We start from the raw sequence: 10,863 nt of genomic DNA, 5'->3' as shown, positions 1-10,863 counted from the left end.
AAGGTGCCATCGTGAGCAGATAATCCGTGTTATTCACTTCACCTCTCAGTGGTCAGAATGTTATGACTGATCGGTATATAAACTCTATGCTTTTAGCTCAGTCCTGCTGGTTTCCTTCAGCCACTTCCTGTATAAATGCTCTCACCACACAGCGTGTCCCCCCCGCTCCCCCCTAGTGATATAGATTTATTTTGTGTCATTGACCAGAAGTACAAATAATCCCGCAGGGTTTGTTTATCTTGCAGCTCCCAGTGCTCCAGCGTCCATTAGATTCAGTGAACTGACCACGACATCTGTGAACGTATCCTGGGACGCTCCTGTGTACCCCAATGGAATTCTGGAAGGGTACAGGCTGGTGTATGAGCCCTGCACCCCAGTGGATGGTAAGCGACGGTTGATCATTGATACCATAAAAGCGATGTGTCCTCACTTTTCGGAATCTCCACTGAGGAATCGGGAAGTGGACAGATTTCAGGCCTCTGGCCATTTATAGAACAGCTTCATCGTGTTTGTAGTATTTGGCAGAAGAGGAAGAGCTGGGAGCTCCAGGAGGTGGTTTCCATGCTGGAGTTCTATGGGCCTGCTCCATGGCACATGAAGCAGAAAACATGCCTGTGCCAAAATGCTGCATGAGCAATGTTTTCATTAAAGGAAAAGTCAACCTTTTCCCACAAAAATTATAAATGCTCAAATATTCATAAAAGAAAAAAACTGCATTTATTAGTTTTGTGCATTGCAGCCAGTAAGGCTTTGCAACCATGATGCGTGGTTCACGGGTGCAATGCTCTGGCTCCTGCAGACTCTTCCAGCCGTCCCTGTCTGTACCAAGGGATGGAACCTGAATATGGGTGTAACAGGAAACATGATAGAAGGGGAGGACGGAGGTCAGATAGAAGACTGAAGGGGAGGACGGCGGTCAGATATAAGATTGAAGGGGAGGACGGGGGTCAGATCGAAGGGGAGGACGGGGGTCAGATCGAAGGGGAGGACGGGGGTCAGATCGAAGGGGAGGACGGGTTCAGATAGAGGACTGAAGGGGAGGACGGGGGTCAGATAGAGGACTGAAGGGGAGGACGGAGGTCAGATAGAAGACTGAAGGGAAGGACGGAGGTCAGATAGAAGACTGAAGGGGAGGACGGGGGTCAGATAGAAGACTGAAGGGGAGGCTGGAAGTCAGATTTAACTAGAAGTGTGATTGTACTGGTTGCTTTGCACTGCGTTATGAAATGGAGATGATTTCATGTATTTCTGATTTCTCTTAGGAATTAGTAAGATAGTGACAGTGGATGTGAAGGGGAACAGCCCCCTGTGGATGAAACTGAAGGACCTAGCTGAGGGAGTGACCTACCGCTTCCGGTTACGAGCAAAAACCTTTATCTATGGACCGGACTTAGAAGCCAATGTGACCACCGGACCCGCGGATGGTAAATGTCTTCTACAATATGAGACCTGGAAGCTCTGTGATTTATAGATAAATGTTCAGTTGTTATGGATTTGTTTTACCCCTTATAAATGTAACTCTAAAGGGAAGGGGGGAAGGCACCTTCCTTCCCAACTTCCTTCCCACCATCCTTCCTTTCTTACCTAGCTTCCTTGCTACTTTCCTTTCTTCCTTCCTTTCAGTTTTTCGTTTCCCCTTCCTTCCCACCTTTCATCTTTTTCTTCCTGCCTTCCTTCACTTTCCTTCTTCCTTTTCTTCATTTCTTTCCTTTCTTACTTCCTTCCCACCTTCCTTGTCAACCTTCCTTCCAACTTTCCTTCTTTCCCTTCTACCTTTCCTTCATTTCTTTCTTCCACCCACCTACCATCCTTTCCCTCATTTCTTTCTTCCTTCCTTCCTTTTCTTCCCACTATCCTTCCCTCCTGCCTTCATTTCTCTTTCCTTCCTTTTCTTCCTTCCCACCCTTCTTTTCTTCCTTTCCAACTTCCTTCCTTCCCAACTTCCATCCTTCCCACCTTCCTTGTCATCCTTGCTTCCTTTCCTCCCCACCTTCCTTCCAACCTTTCTTCTTGCCCTTCTACCTTTCCTTCCTTTCCAACTTCCTTCCTCCCTACCTACCATCCTTTTCTTTATGCCTTCCTTCCTTTCCCCTATTTTTTTTCTTCCTTCTCACCTTCCTTCCTTTTCTTCCCACTGTCTTTCCTTCCTTCATTTCATTCCTTCCTTTTTCTTCCCACCTTCTTCCTTTCCTTAATCCTTTCAAGGCAATGCAGTGACTTAAAGTGACATTAAACCCTCAGATTTTTTAACATAAACCAATACTGTAATGTGCGCCTTACTGTACTCCATGGTAGTTTCCCTTCTCTTTGCTGCTCTTCCTTTTAAATCCTCATGTCTTCTCATGCTGGGAGAGAACTTCCCTTTGCAGCTCAGGGCCTCTTCCTGTAGTGCTGGCTCAGGTTACAAACCTATACAAACCTACACACAGACACCGTGTATCCATTCCAGAGACAAGGCAGTCTGCTGCAAAACAGAAGTTCTGCAGAGCATGATAACAGATTTAAAAGCAAGAGCAGCAAAGAGAAGGGAAACAACCATGGAGTACAGTAAGGCGCACATTACAGTATTGGTTTATGTTACAAAATCTGAGGGTTTAATGTCACTTTAACTCTGCTGACATTGGTTATAACCTGCCATGTGTTATGTGCGGTTGGATACATTCCAGTTCTCAGTGTGTGTAAGGGAACGTTCGATGGAGCAGCCTACATGATGTCAATGTCAGAATTCAAACTTGATCAAACGATTGGCCATGGAGACTCCTACAAATTGTGATAGTCCAGAAAATAAAGAGATTCCACTTCTAACAACTATCACTGAACTGTATTATTCGGCTGCTTTTTATCTATTTATTTTTAACTTAAGTATAACTATTTTCTTCAAGGAGCGCCCGGACCTCCAGGGGTGCCATCCATCTCCCGATACGGCTCCTTAATCGCCATCCAGTGGTCAAGCGGGGATCCAGGAAAGAGTCCAATCACCAGATATGTTATAGAGGCCAGGCCCTCAGGTACACCCACAATGTGTAGGTGGTTTTTTGTTCGTAAAGAATCAAGGCAGCTGGACTCGCTGTATTTTTCTTGAAGATGTTTTGCTGGTCATCAGACTTATTTTTTTTCAGTTCAGAAACCTACTTGGTAGGGATGCAGCGATACCATTTTTTCGGTATCAAGTACGAGTACCGATATTTTTTTTTTGGTACTCGTCGATACCGAGTACCGGTGCCTTGTGCCCCGATTATCAGCAAGTCGGGAGGCGGATCGTGATCAGTCGCCCGGCTTCCTGATTGCCTGCAAAGCCAGTGTTCTAGCGAAAGAACACCGGCTTCACTTGCCGAGGCTGCCTGGCTTCAGTCATGTCATGAGGTGTCATCCGGCTTCCTGAGTGGTCAGAAAGCCAGGCTGCCTACCAACAAGTGAAGCCGGCTTTTTAGCCAATCAGGAAGCCGGCCTACTTGACATGCTGCCTGGCTGATTGGCCAGCTTCCCAACCAATCTGGCCAGCTACCCGGGCTTTCTGATTGGCTAGGAAGCCGACTTCACTTGTTGCTAGATAGACTGGCTTCCTGACCAATCAGGGAGGCGGGTCATGACATGTTGCCCAGCTTCCTGATTGTATAGGAAGCAAGGCTGCCTACCTACAAGTGAAGCCGACTTCATAGCCAATCAGAAAGCCGGGAGGCGGGTCATAACCCACCGCCCGGCTTCCTGCTCCCTCGGCACTGCCAGTCAGAGGGAGCTCTCCCACTGACCGGAAGTTCCAGTATCGGAGCATTTGGTCGAGTACTCGCCCAAATACTCGTTATCAGCACCGATACCGACAATAGTATCGGATCGGGGCATCCCTACTACTTGGATGACCAGCCAAACGTCTACAAGAAAAATACAGCAAGTCCAGTTGCCTTGATTTATATTTTTACAGATATACCATGTGACTTGGATGAATGAGAACCGTCAGACAGGAGGTTGTTTGTTCTTAGCAGATCGGTTACAATGAATATATATCGCTTTAGCAAACATATCATTCAGGGATATTTTTCAGCCTCATTCATAAACCTTCAGGAAGAGGAAACGGTGTTGCCAAGCTGACAACCCGATTCTACTAAAGCTGACCGATCTGGCTGTACTGTGGCCTTTGGATTTACCAGAGGAAGGCAGTACATGGCCACTCCGAGTATAAAGTAAATGGATTGCTTTGTGTTTGTTGGTAAAGCCGAAGCAGATTGTACAAGTGAATATGGGCTTTAGGCGCACTGCTCCGAGCTGCTGACCTCTACGGAACACTGAGCGACTCTAGAATTGAAGCAATAGCAAAAAGTTTCCCAGCGCACTCGCCAGCCAGCAAAACAAAACTTGTCTCACCGCTAAGGTTAAAAACAGAGGTTTGGATACACGTCTTCTGCAGAACATGTGAAGGCCGCACAGCCGCGTCAAGGCCCCTCTGTATAGTGCGGTCATAACTCTAAACTATGAGAGTCTCCATCTTGGAGCACATGGGGCAAAAGGTCAAATTGGGTGCAGGTTTGTCAGGAGGAAGCCCAACCTCCCTTAGAGGCACAGGTACGCACAAGGGACAGCGCACATCACAACGGCAGCTGCGACCCCCCAATGCGTCAATTCTGCCTTCTAGAATTGAAGTGGCACCAGCTGCTGACGAGCCTCTGTCTAATTTCACATGATACTCTAGAAGTCATTACGTAACAAGTCCACATACATGTTCCCTATCTGTTAGGCCCTGATGAAGCATGCAAGGTTTGAGCTCCTAACTTCATGTAGTGAGCTGACAACCTTAACCCCTGCTGCTCTCTAATCCAAAGAAGTGTTGTCAGCCCTGCCTTAGCTTTTTCCTGCTGGACTATAGGACACCTTGCCTTTCCTCATCTCCAGTGAGGTGTTCTGTAATCCAGCAGAGGAAATCTGGGCAGGGCTGGCACAACTGCTCGGGATTTCAGTACGGCAACGGCACTATTAGGGTGAACCACAAAGCTGCTGAAGGCAGCCGAGCGAATAACCGAACCGTAGTGAAGTGAGCCGAACAACGTTCGGCTATTCGCTACGGCTCAGTACTGCTGATTTCAGCCGTACATTGACTGCCTTCGGCAAAACTCCAGTCAGCCGAACATGCGCTTCGGGTGAGACTTCGGCTCAGTCAAGCCAAAACAAATGCCTTTGGCTCAGCTGAGCCGCTCGGCCGTCTTTGGGTGCTGCACGGGCTATAGTGAATAGCTCGTACAGCAGCCCTTCGGTTCGACTGAACTGAAGGGCTCCGGCGGCCGAAGGATCAGCTGAAGCTACGGCTGGATCCTTCGGCAACTTTGTGAATAGACCCCTATGTTTTTTTTATTTTGCCCAGACAAACAGTTTAACACAATACCAAATGTTCCTGCATAGCACTGTTGTACGCAGATATTTTAAGGAAAGCAGCTTATTTCATTGGGTGACCGTAGCGGGACTTGTGTCTCATGCCTCAGTGCTGTCATTGGCTACTGATGTGTTAGTAGGCTGAATATTTTGTCATAATCCAACAAGTTGACTATCTACAGATGACAGGTGCACTTTGTTTGTGTTTTATGTGAGGGTAAAAATAAACCAGTGTTGTCTCTCTTCTGATAAGATGAAGGATTGTGGGACATTCTCATCAAGGACATCCCAAAAGAGGCAACGTCATACACCTTCAACATAGACATCCTGAAGCAGGGCGTCAGCTACGACTTCCGCGTCATCGCCGTCAATGATTACGGATATGGGACCCCCAGCCCACCGTCTACATCTGTCGCAGGTACAAAGAGCATTTTTCCTTTGACTGTCTAATGCCTGAATGTTTCTGAAAGAAGAAATTACTCTGTTGCTCAAAACAACCAATCAGAGGCTGGCTGTGATGTTTCTTGTTGCAAATAAAGACAGCTGATTGGCTGATTCTAGCTTCGGAGGATGAGAAGAATAGGCAGGAAAACAACCAACCAATGTGGGGGTCCACAAGGTGTAAAGAGGTTATCTACATCAGCCCGGAATAACCATCCCTAAACAGGGGCTGAGCCTTGGACATCCATCAGTTACATAAATGAAGTTTCAATGTATCTATCCCGGGGATCTGGCAACACTTCACACCTTCAGCCATGTAACTCGAATAGTTAGAAGAGAACTATGAGGAGTGAAAATCACTCGGCCTCATAGTTCGAGTTGACGTGTGACAACGAAACTCTCACATGTTGGCTCAATAGATCGGGAAGTGAGCGAACGCATACCGTCGCTCACTCCTCGATCCATCTCCCTGCAGAGAGCCGTGACTGTCACTCACCATTCCCTGCAGGGATTACCCCCCTCTCCGATCCTCCAGCACTGTCTGGCGGAACGGACGGGGGAGGGGGCGGGTAGCGCTGGCTCTGCCTCTAGATGGGCAGAGCCAGCTGTCACTCACGTAGCTGGGTGGATCCAGACAGTAATGTCGGGATCCGTCCCAGGTGCGGCGGTCTCAGTATACCGCGAGCTGTAGCCCGCTATATACTGAGCTTTGGGTGACGGGAGGACGCTAGTGTACAGGTGAAACTCGAATAATTAGAATATCGTGTAAAGTTCATTTATTTCACTAATGCAACTTAAAGGTGAAACTAATATATGAGAGAGACTCATTACATGCAAAGCAAGATAGTTCAAGCCGTGATTTGTCATCATTGTGATGATTATGGCTTACAGCTCATGAAAACCCCAAGAACCCCAAATCCACAACCTCAGAAAATGAGAATATTACATGCAATCAATAAAACACGGATTGTACATAGAACAATATCGGACCTCTGAAAAGTACAAGCATGCATATGTACTCAGTACTTGGTTTGGGCCCCTTTTGCAGCAATTACTGCAATTACTTTTGCACGATATTCTAATTATTCGAGTTTCACCTGTATGTCCTCCCATGACCCTTAGGAGAACTATGGGGGAAAACACTTACCTCATAGTTCTCTTTTAAAGGAGTTATAAAGTCCCGGCATCTCCTCTCCGGTTATGACATCAGCATTGTAATAGGAATACATACTGGAGATGTCTCTGGTAATACAATCAAAGCTTACTAGAGAAAATCCCTTTTATGTAGGGAGTGCCGCCTTCCGTCTGCCCATCACTTCCAACAACTTCCTGGATTCCCAGTGTGCTTTGCCTCTCTTTCCCCGCTGCTTGATGGGATGCAATCTCCATTTCTCAAGACTAAATATCCCATCATGCATTGCTCCTATCAAGCAACGATGTTACATTGTCCAGATGCTTAGTTGTAGTTCAGACTGCAGGCTCTGTGAGAGCGGTGACACAAGGAAGTTCATATTCACAGGGCTGAGTGATATGGTGTCAGTGCATTGAGGAAGTCCATCCTATGGGCGTCTTCAATAAGCCTGCACATTTCTGGATGGATCTGGTTATTAGGAGCGCGATAGAACTCATCAGAAATACAGATTTATTTTTATTTTTTGACCAGAGAAAACCTTTAAGGGAAGTGATAAACAGTTTAGGAACTCGTACTGTATATATCTTATTTATATGAAAGCTTTAGTTTGCAATTAAGCATTGAACACCGGGCGCCTCCGTGACATTCAGTTTGAAAACATGGGGTACGGTTGTCAGTGGGGTAATGCAGACAGCTGATATGAGCCACCCATCAAGGTTGGTTAACCCTCCAGTCCCACCTAGAACAGGTCAATTATTGTTAGGGATGCACCAATACTAGTATCGGTGCCGAAACAGAGTATTTAGGTGAGTACTCTGAGTCAGGGCCAGGTTTCCCACAAGGCCAACTGAGGCCTGGCCTTGGGGCAGCAGGGAGTAGAGGGGCAGCAGGAGTGTGCAATTCCTATCTCCCGGCCCGGGACATGCAGTTCCGGGCACGGGGCAAATAGTTTTCTACATTTAGCCCGGCTTTGGGCACGCAGAACTAAATGTACAGCAGGGAAGCCGCCGCTTGTTCTGTACAAGTGATCCCGGCGATGTCACCAGGATCACTTGTATGCAGCCTGCAGGTCTCCCATTCTCCATAGGAGGGGGTTGGCGGGTAGGCGGGCGCATTGAGGAACCTGGCCTTGGGGCAGCAGAGAGAGTAAATCCGGCCCTGCTCGTACTCGCCCAAATGCTCCGGTACCTTTGGCGATACTGGAACTTCCGGTCAGAGGCATATTTCCTCTGATCGGCAGTGTCGTAGGGGAACGTAAAGCCAGCTTCCCGTGCAATCAGGAAGCTGGGCGGCCAGTAATGACCCACCTTCCTGACTGCCTGGGAAGCTGGCTCCATGCTGATTGTCCGGGAAGCTAGCTCCATGCTGATTGGCTGGGAAGCCGGTTTCTCAGGCAAGCACAATCAAGCCGGCCAAACATGGAGCCAGCTTCTCGGGCAATCGGATTGTCTGGGAAGCCGGCTCCATGCCAGTGAAGGCAAAATGTCGGTACTCGTACTTGATACCGAAAAACCAGCATCGGACCACCCCTAATTATTGTACATCCTCTCCTTTCAGCCACGAAAGCCAACCCCTTCTACGAGGAGTGGTGGTTCCTGGTCGTCATTGCGCTCATCGGCCTCATCTTCATCCTCCTCCTGGTGTTTGCTTTGATCATTCGGGGACAGAGCAAGAAGTATGCCAAGAAATCGGATTCAGGTGAGAGATCCGGTCCAGCGACCCAAATTCCTGGTGCCATACCCTCCGCCGTCACTTCCTTCCTGAACAATCTCTCTCTGTCCCACACAGGCTGCAACCCCAAAAACAGCACGCTGGGTCACGGCGAAATGGTGAGCCTCGACGAGAGCCGCTTCCCGGCACTAGAACTGAACAACCGCCGGCTGTCGATGAAGAATTCTTTTTGCAGGAAGAACGGTATTTACACAAGGTGAGAAGACCGACGCGTGTGGCATATTGAATTGCTGGCCTCAAGGTAAACTGAATGGACTTTCAGACTGTAGCACAGTTGCAGTGTTTGCTGAATAGCAAATGTTTTCTCTCGCCGTTTGGGTTTGCTATTTAAAAAAAATGCCAAGCTTTTATTTTTTGGGGGCTTTGCTTCTTTTTTGGGTCACAGGAATGTACCGTATTTTGCGCTCCATAAGGCGCACCTGACCATAGGACGCAGGGAGGGTAGGGTTCTGTGACAGGTGGCGCTGTGATTACAGCGCCACGGTCTCAACGATCAAACAGAGCAGACGAAGAACGGACGTTCTTCGTCTGCTCTATGGTGAGCTCCTATGCCGTGGTCATGGGTCACCCAGAGGAGCGGGGGACCCCGAAAACCATGGCGGAGGGGCCTCGGACGCTATCGCCGCTCGATTTGATACAAGTGATGGGATTAGATCACTTGTATTAAACGAGCGGCGGCCCCACGCTGTACATTTAGCTCTGCTTGTCCGGAGCAGGGCTAAATGTACAAAAAAAAACGACTCACCCGGCGCCCGAAACTGCATGTCCCCGGGCTTTGGGTCGGTAGGGATTCGCTTCATAAGACGCACAGATATTTTTGCCCGCCTTTTGGGGATAAAAAGTGCGTCTTATAGAGCGAAAAATACTGTATTTACTAATGTACACCTATGAGCCAAAGTCAGCAGATAGCCCACTAACTGACAGCGCAGTTACGCCGCAGGATCCCGACAGACACCCTGGCTGCCGAAGTGACAGCTGGCTCCGCCTCTTTAGAGCCAGCCGTGCCCGCCCCCTCCCATCTGGCCCTCCAATGAGCACGTTGTGGTGCAGGTGCATTGGTGTGCCATTCAGAACAAATGGCACTGCTCTGCGCCATTGCAAGTAGTGATGAGCACTGCGTGTTACGGTTACGCGGTGCACAGGATGTTACCACAACGAAGCAATGTGAACGAGGTCTTAAATGCATAAAAGATGCGCAACAAAAGTCGCATGGAAATGCAGACGCACGAATGTGGAGACTTTTTGGATTTCCATACACTTTAATTATCAAGCTTTTCCAGCTGAGGATGTATGTTTCCTTTTGGTCTCTCTGACCAGAATCGTATTGGATACTTTGTACTTATAGAAGATGAATGTTAGTACCCCTTTATAACGGCGTGCGTTATCCTGCGGCCACCAATCAGCATCATCCGTCCGGATCTGAATCTGATTTCTGGCGGTGTCTCGGTTCTGATTCGAGAAGCGGCTCCAAGTCAGGTCATTGGTCTCGGTTCTGATTCGAGAAGCGGATCCAAGTCAGGTCATTGGTCTCGGTTCTGATTCGGGAAGCTGCTCCAAGTCAGGTCATTGGTTTTCCTGGAAAGTGGAAAGTATAAAACTTTATCAAATGTATACAATAAAAGAGGATTTTATAGCCGCTCCATCTATCCGCAGTGCAGTAATGTACTTCATTAGACTACGTCAATCATCTGATTGGTTGCCGCGGGTTACGGTACCCCTCCGCCTATTGCATGGGTTGCATGCTCATAAATAAAGTCCGCACTGTTTGAGCGCTGAGTGCGTCCACTCGGCGGTGAAGAGCCTGGCACGGGACACGTCGCCATATGAAGTTGTTGCTGCTTGTTGGTATTCAGGTCTCGTTGCGGCAGCGTTCAGCTCGGTCCTCCCGCTGGCTGCGCCACAAAGACTCCTCTGTTGGGAACATTACAGTAAAAGCACTTATGAGCCTGAGAAGGAGAGGCCGGATAGAGTGTCGCAGGCTGGCATGGGGCGAGAGCTGAAAGGCTCTGCGGGGTAATTAACCAAGTGCTCCTTGTACAGGAATTATATTCCCGGAGGGGGGTCACCTAATTGGATTAAATATGATGCAGATTTGCTCGATTTTGTCAATTTCGGACTCAGAAGTTGCTAAAAAAAATATATAGTATTTGCTAATCTTCAAACATGACTCATAAATTCTTCGATGGGCTTATTTAACTGTG

The 10,863-nt window shown here is 48.1% G+C and overlaps 1 protein-coding gene across 1 annotated transcript in view; it reads left to right on the top strand.

The window, feature by feature from the left end:
* Positions 1-10,863, top strand: part of SDK2 (sidekick cell adhesion molecule 2) — an 83,720-nt gene that overhangs the window by 63,206 nt on the left and 9,651 nt on the right. Inside the window, exons 15-20 of the mRNA XM_018568952.1 lie at positions 246-383; positions 1,263-1,424; positions 2,883-3,008; positions 5,612-5,776; positions 8,489-8,609; positions 8,730-8,858. Of these exons, the coding sequence (XP_018424454.1) occupies positions 246-383; positions 1,263-1,424; positions 2,883-3,008; positions 5,612-5,776; positions 8,489-8,609; positions 8,730-8,858 (841 nt within the window). The remainder of the gene's footprint in view (positions 1-245; positions 384-1,262; positions 1,425-2,882; positions 3,009-5,611; positions 5,777-8,488; positions 8,610-8,729; positions 8,859-10,863) is intronic.

This window comes from Nanorana parkeri, unplaced genomic scaffold (assembly GCF_000935625.1).
Source record: "Nanorana parkeri isolate BGI_ZX_2015 unplaced genomic scaffold, ASM93562v1 scaffold1266, whole genome shotgun sequence".
Taxonomy (NCBI): domain Eukaryota; kingdom Metazoa; phylum Chordata; class Amphibia; order Anura; family Dicroglossidae; genus Nanorana; species Nanorana parkeri.
This window is presented reverse-complemented; position numbering and strand designations above follow the sequence as displayed.